Raw genomic sequence first — 11,981 nt, forward strand, 5'->3', positions numbered from 1 at the left:
ACTCTTTCTTCACTCTTTTAAAATAAAGTTTATTGAATGCATATGATGTTGAAAGCTGATTCACACGTGAGGTGTGGGATGAAGCTCAGGTTTCACACCTAAATGACACAGTAGTTATTCAGTGGTTCAGGACAGGTTTAGATCAGGTTCAGGACAGGTTTAGATCAGGTTTAGGTCAGGATTTTATCCTGTTCACAACTGATGACACGTGCGGTTAAGAAATGTTTCCCATGGAAGTCAATAGCCTGTAATCCACACCTGATCTGGACTGCACTGCTCAGAAATCAGACATGACTCTTATTCAATCCACACTGAAACAGCACTGATAGTGCACCAGACATATGTGGACAGGTATAGGAAACAATGTTTTTTTTCACATGTCATGCAGAATAGATACGGTTCAGATCGCATCCAAGCCACATATATGTGAACCGGTAATGAGTGTTTATCTTGCATGACGGCAAAACCCTTCAGTGTGCTGCTTCCTCGTCAGCCCCCCTTGTATTTATCTTAGCCTGATCTTGATCCAGCGATGTGCACGAGAGCACCGGCTCTCACAGGTCTCTCCCTCCTCATTGGCTGAGCCACAATATAAATATAAAGGTGAAAAGGTACACTTATTGGCCAGCAATTTTCCCCTAGAATATTTGTCACCAATCTAGCATTCAGCAAGCTGAATGTCTGCCCAGGATCTAAGGTAAAAGATGAGGAGTTGAGATGTCAGCAGGAAGCAGGTCCCTTTGAAAACGTGCATGTGCACAAAATGTATGAGAGAGAAACGTACGTGCTGACGTCACACCGCCGAGTCTATGCATGGTCTGGCGGCCATTCATGTAAGTTCGGCCGCTGTTATTTTCATGTACTCAACGTGGAATTTTATCGCTACTTTGATAAAGTACTACACTATGCATATCTCCTTGGACTTCATGTGTGAGCTTTTTTATTAAAGTGCATCTTGGTCACTTCGGTTGGAGTCCGCTGTGAGGAAGGAGTCAAGGAGGCCATTGCATAGTATATCATTTTAGGCATATGTTTGCCAGATTTCTGGTGAGTGCATAGGGGTGAAGGTCCCACAGAAGAGGTGTCACCACTGCATTGTTGTCACTGATCTTTGTTCAGCAGTCAGTGGACTCCAGGGGCGGACTGACCATTTGGCCACTCGGGCACTGCCCGAGGGCCTGGGGTCAGTAGGGGGCCCCATGAGATGCCCCTGGTACCTTTAATTGGCTTTTTCATAGGCTTTTTTTGGCTGTGGGTGAGGAAACAGGGGCCCCATGATCCACTATTGCCTGGGGGCCCCATGAGTTGTCAGTCCGCCCCTGGTGGACTCTATTATATATTAGTCACTTTTGCACTTTTACACTTACTTTTGGTGTTTATTGATGTATGTTATTTCCACTAACATTACATGTCTTATGGTTCTTAATGGTATCATATGATTCACTTGTTTTATGATTGTGAATTGCTATCTACAATTCATATGTAGCAACTTTAGCGCTGCACATTTTGTTTTCTATTATGTATAATCCTACTCCAAAGAACCAGCTAAAGAGGGAAGAGTTTTATCTTTTAATTTTAGGTATACTGTATAAATGGGAACACATAACATACATACTTTGGAGGTCTCTTATATTTGACCACAAAGGTGGAAATACACTATAAAGCCATAGTCCTCTCTTTATTCCTGGTAACACAGTGCATTACTATTTTTAACAAATGGCGACATATACATCTATCATAAAAATATTTAATGTCCTACTAACAGCTTACATCTGGGGTTCACTGGACATCTGGATAAATAATCCTGTCCCAAGTCGTAGTTCTTTCTTATATTTACTTCTTCTTATTCAGCTGAATGTATGAAAAAGGCATGTATTATGGAGATTTCTTGATGACTGAATATTTAATGATTTGTAAATTCTTAGTTGTCTTTGAAGTAATGTTTGTTAGGATTATAAACTAATTAAAAAACAACAACACAAATGCATACTAATCCTTTCTCTCTGTGTTTTCTGTCAGCTGGGTGTAAAGAGACAGCATGAAAATAACACAGCTGAAGTGCAGAGATGCTCCTCCAAGTCACTCACACATAATGTGACGATGATGGATTTACAGCTTGAGCTAATTGTGGCTCAGCATCGCGTGTCAGTCAAAATCCTCAATTGTCTACAAGGTAAACGATGACCCTGACGTGATATACCTGCTTAAAGTCATGATTGTTATGACAGTGCCCATCAATACTTTACACAATGAAGCCAATTAACATGCTAATGCAGCTGAGTTGATTGAAAATATGGATAAACTTGCATAAATCTAAGTATCAGTCTATAGACATACTCTGCAACATTTAATAATAGTTTTTTTCACAAAAATGTCTGAATTTGCTGCGTTTAAAGGTTTTAACTAAAGACTTTACATAAAATGTTCCACCTGCCTAGAAACATTCAAACATTAAACAATTGCAGATTTGTAGGTTAATATCAAGTCCTGCCCCCACATTTAAAATAAATGCTCAAGATGTTTTGGCTGGAGTTCCACTTTAACCATGACCCAAGCTTTTTTACTTAGAGAATAGGTGCAGGTACTCCCCCCCTTCTGAGTTGCCCCTTGTCTCCACCCCTTACCCACCTCCAAGTACTGCCCCTTTTAGAGAATACAACACCAAGTATCATTTTGTGGTGCTACGTAATTTGTATATAATTTGTTAATAGTAACAAAAAAGTAGTAAAATAGGTCCTCTGCAGCCAGCAATAATAGACCACCCCAGCAACAATAGACCCTCCTGTAACAAAATTCTCTCAACAACCATAGATTCACCCCAGCAACAATAGACCTCCGATAGCAATAAGAGTCCTCCCAGCAGCCAACATCAATCTACCCTCCAACAGCTAGCAACAATGGAGGGTAGATCCCTCGACAGTAGATCCCTCCCAGCAGCAATTTATTGCAATTTATTGCTCCCCTTCCCCGCCAGCAACAATAGGTCCCCTACAAACGATAGACCCACAACAATAGTTGGCACTCAACAACACTAGATCTCTCAGCAGCCAGCATCAATAGACTGTCCATCACACTCCAACACTCCTTTCCATTACATGCATTCATTGCTGGAGTTGCTAGACCTGCGTTCCCCATGTTCACACTGACCATGGCGTAGAATTCCCAGAGCCCAGGGCCAGCTGCCTAGGGTGCAATGCCGCCTAGAGTGCAATGCCACCTAGGGGCACCTGGGCACAGCACAGGCTGGTACTCTCTCTGTGTGACCTATGGATCTCTTGTATGAATTTTCCATTTCTCTGCAGAGTCCCCCTCTCCTCCTACACAGGGAATAATGAGGGAATGATGGTATCTCTGTACAACTGTCCACACACATGACCATTTAGTGTGTGTGTGTGTGTGTGTGTGTGTATATGTATATATATATATATATGTCCAAACCCTACTGCTCTCTTATCTCTACAGCACAGGTGCTAATTATTCTGTAGTCCAAGATGAGAACAACCAAAATGCAACCAAAAATTACATCACTGGGGTCGAATCACTTATTAGTAATTCATGTTTCTTTAACAGCATCAATCACAGGCAACACATTATCAATTTGTTATAGCAACTGTACAATGTATTTTTCACAGACATGTGTGCAAACAGTTTTTATCTTGGGTGTGTTAGACCATAATATGTATCCATGTCTTTTGGTTTTAGTGGATGGTGTACAGATGAGATCAGCTAAAAACTGCAACCAGAACAAAAACAGTGAGCCTATACATTTCTACACAGGTAAATTAAAGCACCGATAATGTGATAAATATGAACTTATGTCTGTACACTATCAATATGTGAACGAAGTTATATATTGTTTTTCTTATGGATTGCAGAAACGGAGATAATTGACAATATCAACAAGAATAACCTGTCCAAAGCCATATTTTTAATGCAGAAGGCAGTACTATTTGCTAAGGGACTACAGAGTTCTCCTAATAAGCTACTGGAGGTAAATCTCAGATCACATTTATCTAAATTTATGGTGATCATACTTTAGGTATGTTGGTGAGTACGCAGAAATTTATTGCAACATATATGTTTGTGTTTGTTATTGGTTTGATTGGTACACTTCTGGGGTGCCTGAACAATTATAGTTTGTTGGTGTTAGAAAAAAGGTAAACAAAATCTCTTTGAAGCTTGCCACCTCCTTTATGTCTTGAGCACATTGTTAGGTCTTCATATGTATGTGATCTGTGGAAGGTGTCTCAGAAACAATCATGTTGCAGCTGAAAATAAACCACCAGATCAGGGATTATCAACCTGCAGAACTCCAAGTGTTAAGGAGCTTTTCATCATACCCCGATACTATTAGAACGTAAGAGAACAAGAGGATAATTGCTAGTGCAATAATACTGCAGATTGGAGTTCAAGTGTACTTTGTGCAGGTTCACGAGATACTTTTGGCCCTCAAATTAACATTACACTTTGCTTTCTATTTTTCAGTGCTAAACAATTGTGTTTTTACTTCAGTTGTTTATGGCGCAAATCCGGCTGACCAACAGATTGCCATGCATTGTGTGGCTTGATAATCTCAGCAGCTGTTAAGCAAAAAGAAGAGCGATAGCTCTTAGTCACTTAGAGTGCTCTCTCTAGTGTCTTGTTTACAAATCTCTATATTTAAAGCTGAATGCTTGGGAATATTTTTATTGCATAGTTACATGAATCCAGCTTGGACCTATGTAAGTATGCATACTTTATACCTATTGGAATTGCTAGGGAAGCTTAAAATCTTTTTAGTAGTCGCCACTACTACAGTAATTGCCACTATCTTCTGTGCCAAGCAACTGCATAGTGTTCACGGTGGACATCATGATGTGTGTATATATACAGTGCCTTGAAAAAGTATTCATACCCCTTGAAATTTTCCACATTTTGTCATGTTACAGCCAAAAACCTAAATTTTTTTTTGTGATTTTATGTGATAGACCAACACAGGGCAGCACAGTGGCTAAATGGTTAGCACTTCCGCCTGGCAGTACTAGGGTCGCTGGTTCGAATCCCAGCCATGTCATCACCTGCCTGGAGTTTGCATGTTCTCCCTGTGCCTGCGTGAGTTTCCTCCAGGTACTTCGGTTTTCTCCCACACTCCAAAGACATGCTGCTAGGTGAATTGGATCCTGTCTAAATTGTCTCTAGTATGTGTATGTATGAATGAATGTAAGTTAGGGACCTTACATTGTATGCCCCTTGAGGGTTATGGACTGATGTGAATGTACAATATATATGTAAAGCGCTGCGTAAATTGATGGCGCTATATAAGTACCTGAAAAAAAAAATAAATAACACAAAGTGGCACATAATTGTGAAGTGGAAGGAAAATGATAAATGGTTTTCACATTTTTTTTACAAATAAATATCTGAAAAGTGTGGTGTGCATTTGTATTCAGCCCCCTGTGAGTCAATACTTTGTAGAACCACCTTTCATTGCAATTACAGCTGCAAGTCTTTTTGGGGATGTCTCTACCAGTTTTGCACATCTAGAGAGTGACATTTCTGCCCATTCTTCTTTGCAAAATAGGTCAAGCTCTGTCAAATTGGATGGAGAACGTCTGTGAAAATCAATTTTCAAGTCTTGCCACAGATCCACAATTGGATTTAGGTCTATATTTTGACTGGGCCATTCTAACACATGAATATGCTTTGATCTAAACGATTCCATTATAGCTCTAGGCTGTATGTTTAGGGTTGTTGTCCTGATGGAAGAGAACCTCCGCCCCAGTCTCAAGTCTTATGCAGACTCTAACAGGTTTTCTTCTACGATTGCCCTGTATTTGGCTCCATCCATCTTCCCATCAACTCTGACCAGCTTCCCTGTCCTTGCTGAAGAAAAGCATCCACACAACATGATGCTGCCACCACCATGTTTCACGGTGGAGATGGTGTGTTCAGGGTGATGTGCAGTGTTAGGTTTCCGCCACACATAGCATTTTGCTTTTAGGCCAAAAAGTTCAATTTTGGTCTCATCTGACCAGAGCACCTACTTCAACATGTTTGTTGTGTCCCCCATATGGCCTCTCGCAAACTGCAAAGAAGACTTCTTATGGCTTTCTTTCAACAATGGCTTTCTTCTTCCCACTCTTCCATTTGTCAGATTTGTGGCATGTACAACTAATACTTGTCCTGTGGACAGATTCTCCCACCTGAGCTGTGGATCTCTGCAGCTCCTCAAGAGTTACCATGGACCTCTTGGCTGCTTCTCTGATTAATGCTCTCCTTGCTCGGCCTGTCAGTTGGACGGCCATGTCTTGGTAAGTTTGCAGTTATTCCATACTCTTTCCATTTTTGGATGATGGATTGAACAATACTCTGTGGGATGTTCAAAGCTTGGGATATTTGTTTATAACCTAACCCTGCTTTAAACTTCTCCACAACCTTATCCCTGACTTGTTTGGTGTGTTCCTTGGGCTTCATGATGCTGTTTGTTCACTAATGTTCTCTAACAAACCCCTGAGGGCTTCACAGAACAGATGTACTTATACTGAAAATAAATTACACACAGGTGGACTCTATTTACTAATTAGGTGACTTCTGAAGGCAATTGGTTCCACTAGATTTTAAGTTCACCTTTTGGACAAAAATAAGAAATGCACATTTTTTGCAGGTAAAAAAATGTGCATTTAATATTTTTTCCAAAGGAGCCTGGAAAGCATTGCACCAGTAGATGGCTGATGCTATGCAAGTCTCCTGCAGACCTGTCAGAATATCTGCTGGCTGTACAGGATGTACAGCCAAGCAGATATACTGACAGGAAGCTTCAATGAACTACCATGGCGCTCCATAGCGCTGTGGTAGTGCGCTGAAAACTACAAGCCGACAGCCACCAAGGCTGTCAGGATCTGTATGCACTCATTCACAGAACTCTGTGAATGAGTGATGCGGCCGTGTGGGCGGTGCCCCACATGGCCGCGCTGTTTTTAAATCTGACAGATAGTATGGGGAAACTTCTCTCTGTACTATCTATCATAGGGAGGGGGGGTGGTAGGCACAGCTGCAGCTATGGGAACATGTTATATGTTCCACCATAAAAACAGGTGGAACATGTAACATGTTCCAAAGGTGAACTTATCCTTTAAGGGTATCAGAGTAAAGGGGGCTGAATACAAATGTACGCCACACTTTTCAGACATTTATTTTTTTTTAATTTTGAAAACAATTTATCATTTTCCTTCCACTTCACAATTATGTGTCACTTTGTGTTGGTCTATCACATAAAATCCCAATAAAATACATTTATGTTTTTGGTTGTAACATGACAAAATGTGGAAAATTTCAAGGGATATGAATACTTTTTCAAGGCACTGTATACATACACTCACTGACTCACTTTATTAGGTATACCTTGCTAGTGCCGGGTTGGACCCCCTTTTGCCTTCAAAACTGCCTTAATTCTTTTTGGCATATATTCAACAAGGTGTTGGAAACATTCCTCAGAGATTTTGATCCATATTGACATGATAGCAACACGCAGTTGCTGCATATTTGTTGGCTGCATATCCATGGACCGTTGATACAAGGCAGGATGGATCCATGCTTTCATGTTGTTTACGCCAAATTCTGACCCAGCCATCTGAATGTCGCAGTTAAAATCGAGACTCACCTGACCAGTCAATAATTTTCCAATCTTCTATTGTCCAGTTTTGGTGAGCCTGTGTGAATTGTAGACTCTGTTTCCTGTTCTTACCTGACAGGAGTGACACCCGTTGTGTACTCCTGCTGCTGTAGCCAATCTGCTTCAAGGTTTGACATGTTGTGCATTCAGAGATGGTATTCTGCATACCTTGGTTGTAGAAAGTGGTTATTTGAGTTGCTGTTGCCTCTCTCTCATATCAAACTAATCTGCCCAGTCTTCTCTGACTTCTGACATCAACAGTGCATTTTCTTACACACAACTGCTGCTCCCTGGATATTTTATCTTTTTCGGACCATTTTCTGTAAACCAGAGAGATAGTTGTGCGTGAAAATCCCAGTGAATCAGCAGTTTTTGAAATACTCAGACCAACCCCGTCTGGCACCAACAATCATGCCACATTCAAAGTCACTTAAATCCCCTTTCTCCCCCATTCTGATGCTCGGTTTGAACTTCAGCAAGTCATTTTCACCACATCTAGATGCCTAAATGCATTGAGTTGCTGCCATGTGATTGGATGATTAGCAATTTGTGTTACCAAACAATTGAACAAGTGTACCTAGTAAAGAGGCTGGGAAGTGTATATATACTGTATGTATTGTGACAGGACGACACTCTATCGCTGTGAGAAGGTGGGAAAATGTGACACAGGATTCACATTTAGGGTGAATGTGATGTTACAGGCTAGTGTTTCTGGGCAGAGAAAGCTGTGTATTTGGCTTTCTCGGGATTCTGCAGCTCTGAACCGGAACATGTAATCCTGTGTCTGGGTTTTGCTAGACACCTGCAATCTGGCTGAGTATACAGTTGTGTGGTGTTGCTCAGGGGCAGACTGACAACTCATGGGGCCCCCGGGCAATAGGGGATCATGGGGCCCCTGTGTCCTTGCCCAAACTCAAAAAAGCCTATGAAAAAGGTACCAGGGGCATCTCATGGGGCTCCCTACTGACCCCGAGTCCTCGGGCAGTGCCCGAGTTTCCAAATGGTCAGTCCGCCCCTGGTGTTGCTATATACTCAGGTCTGAGAATAGCTCAGAGCTCCCAGTTTGGAGAACAACAAAATGGCAGTTGACTAGTGCAAGGCCTGCCTAAAGATGGTTTGTAATAAATCTTAAGCGGAGTAGTATATCATTGCATAGGTGAATGCAATATTGTATTTATTTGATCTCTTGGATCATAGAAAAGGTAGACATGGACATGGTGAACATAATACAATTATGTTATAAAATCAAAGAATTAAAAATAGAAAACCGTTCGGCGTCTTCAAGTTAGCTGTGTGGACAATAAATGGTCAATATGATGCTGTGGGGATTCTTCTGTGTTCATCAGATGAGGTTTCCATACTTCTTAACCTAATCAATTCGTTTTTCCTCTTTATCTGTTCCTTATAATGAACATCAAAGCATATATGAAGAGGTTCCTAGGAATAAATAGTGGAATGTAATGAATTCAAAAGAATCATGGAGCTTGTCGTCATCATTTAAACCTTGTAGGATGCACATATAGGAATCTAATTGCTGATTAAATATTCATCTCATTACCTTCTGAGTGAGTGTACCATATCTTGTAAATGATGAATATAAATTTCCTTGTATGACCAAGAATAGTGGGTAGTTATCCAAAAAATTAAATGTGTATAGGTGAGTTTTCTAAAAATAAATAAATAAAATTAGTGAAATAATATAGAGTGATACATAAGTGTAGCTCGTATATTAATATAGTGAATTTACCATATTGGAAACCTGGTCAATTTCCACTTATGAAGTGAAAAACATTCATATATTGGTAATGATGATGGAATCCAAAAATTTAGTAGTATGGAAGTCTCTATAAGTTGCATTCGGACATTCATGTTTCCTTAAAATGTGCCCTTAAAAGGGTTCCAAAAATTTCTCTTATACAAGAGCTGATGCGGTTCCTATAGGGGTGCGTGAGACTAAAGTCCCATATCAGAGGTAGTAAAACAAGTGGTATTGAATATACCCAATGGATCAAAAAATTCTCCTCAAGATAGAGCTCAAATTACCCTATCGTGGCATGGGGTATATATTGTCCCGTATCAAAAAATTGCGGTTTATAATGACTCAGCTTAATGTAATGGTACTTGCCACCGGTGGAAGTGAACCGAGTCACCTAAAATTATATATATATATATATATTTTTTTTTACAAAAACGTCATAGTAACACAGTATTTCTCACACACAGCATAAGAATACTTGCAACTACACCCCAAAACACATTCTAGTACTTATGCTGAATATGGGGATACCACATGTATGAGACTTTATCTCGTTCAGGCACCTTCAGGCATAATTCACTTTAAGACCAGGCTGTTTGTTTAAAAGTAAAAATCAGTATTTTTACCAAAAAATTACTTTAGAACCCTCAAACCTTATATATTTTTTTTTGCAGAGGCCCTATAGAATCATTTGGTGGGTTTTGCAATTTTTTATGCCACAAGATATTTGTGCAACAGTTTTTTGGAATGCAATTTTATTGGCGATAATACACTTAACCCCCCGGTCACATCAAAGCCGATTTTAAAATCGTGCAACTTACAGTGAAATCGCACGATTTCAAAATCAGGTGACCTGCCGATTTCGTTGTGATTTGTAAGACATCTGACACAGATGTCTATGCAAAGCGCAACAAAAGTAGTGCATGTACTACTTTAGAAGTCGGTGTGGCTCCGACAATACCTCACGTGTGGTGTGACTGCTGTTTATGTATACGTATGAGACCAATGCGTGCGTTCTTATTTGCACGTGAGCAAGGGGAGAAAGAGGTGCTTTAAATTATTTTTATTATTATTTATTTGTTCTGTGCACTGGGACACTGTGACAGATGTTTTTGTGCACTGTACACTGGCAGATGTTTTTGTGCACTGTACACTGGCAGATGTTTTTGTGCACTGTACACTGGCAGATGTTTTTGTGCACTGTACACTGTGACAGATGTTGACATGTGGACAGGGACAAATAGTGCTTGGTTCATTTTGGAGAGATGAATCTAGAGTTGGTCTATACTGTAACTGTATATAGTTTAAGCAAAATGTCAAAGATGAACCACATTTTTTTATATGCAGGATTCAGAGAAACTGATACAACAGGCTGAAGCTGAAGAGAATGCAGTCTTTTTATCTTGCATTAAACAACCAGAATCTAAAAGTGGGAAACTGACCATACCTCCTCCACCCATCTTAATTCGTAGAACAGAAAATTCAATGGTCTTTAAACCAGCTCCTTTCACATCTGACATTAAGGTAATTACAACCATTGACAACATGGCCATAGACAACATGGGCAGCAATCATTGAATCAGGTTTATAATAAAAGTCTTATTGTTCAATGAAGTGCAGTTATACTAGTTCATGTGCTTTTCCGTATTTTGCACAGGTGGCTTGGTACTGCTTATTTGGACGCTGTGTTACAGGACCCAGTTTAAAAGTAAGGCTAAATGACCACCATCTTCCTGGGACAGGAGTAGAGGTAATCTGATTTTTATTTTGCTGTGATTTATTTCTCATAACTGAGACTTGCAATTTGCTGCATTTGTTTGAAGTAGAAATTCAGGAAAAAATTTTTTTTGGTACAGCCACAAGTGAAATAGTTTATCTGACTATACTATTGTTGCCTGTCAGCTGGTTACTGCAAATCTTGGATTTTTTCAGCCCAAGTACTACACACAGCATTCTTCCAGGGCTGACAGTTCTGACACTCATAGAGTAAAAGATCATGACATTCACTCCCCCTCGTCTTCTCCCCTCGTCCATTAATAAAAAGCCTTGTATTCATTTTACAGAATACAAGGCATTCATTTGATGAACAATGGAAGATACCATTGTTTACCTGTGCCTCACCCCCCCCCCCATGTCTATTTAAAGAATGCTTTGTATTCTGTGAAAAGTGTACAAGGCTTTTTGCAAACGAACAAGGGAAGAGTGAAGGACATGGTCCTGGCTCTGTACTGTAGCCAATATGCCAATAGCCACAAAGGATATATATCCATTTTGTGTTCCCCAAATGCCCCTGAAAACCCAGTTATTATACTGTAAAGGTAGCAGTGACCTCATCACTGTGTTGAAAATAGCCTTTGCAAAGAACAGAGCTGTGGGAAGGACCCAGTAAGTCCACCTACTACAAGCTGCCTCAGAAAACTACAAAGGGGCGGACACAATACCAGTCATCCTGCATAAGGATAGAGAGCAGAAGTGGCTGGTCTTTATTACAGAAGACTCTTGCACAAAAACAAAGTTTCACGCTGGAGCACTGCACAGATCTGGAAGAAATACACTAAGCATACCAAGATTCAA

At 40.2% G+C, this 11,981-nt stretch overlaps 1 protein-coding gene across 1 annotated transcript in view; it reads left to right on the forward strand.

Moving 5' to 3' along the window:
• The window catches only part of CFAP54 (cilia and flagella associated protein 54), a 527,562-nt gene that overhangs the window by 149,896 nt on the left and 365,685 nt on the right, over positions 1 to 11,981 (forward strand). The window contains exons 18-22 of the mRNA XM_089651915.1: positions 2,020 to 2,173; positions 3,703 to 3,777; positions 3,876 to 3,991; positions 10,755 to 10,931; positions 11,065 to 11,157. Coding sequence (XP_089508041.1) covers positions 2,020 to 2,173; positions 3,703 to 3,777; positions 3,876 to 3,991; positions 10,755 to 10,931; positions 11,065 to 11,157 — 615 coding nt within the window. The remainder of the gene's footprint in view (positions 1 to 2,019; positions 2,174 to 3,702; positions 3,778 to 3,875; positions 3,992 to 10,754; positions 10,932 to 11,064; positions 11,158 to 11,981) is intronic.

Source organism: Staurois parvus, unplaced genomic scaffold (genome assembly GCF_062004578.1).
Source record: "Staurois parvus isolate SC_StPar_1 unplaced genomic scaffold, SC_StPar_1.0 ptg000025l, whole genome shotgun sequence".
NCBI lineage: Eukaryota > Metazoa > Chordata > Amphibia > Anura > Ranidae > Staurois > Staurois parvus.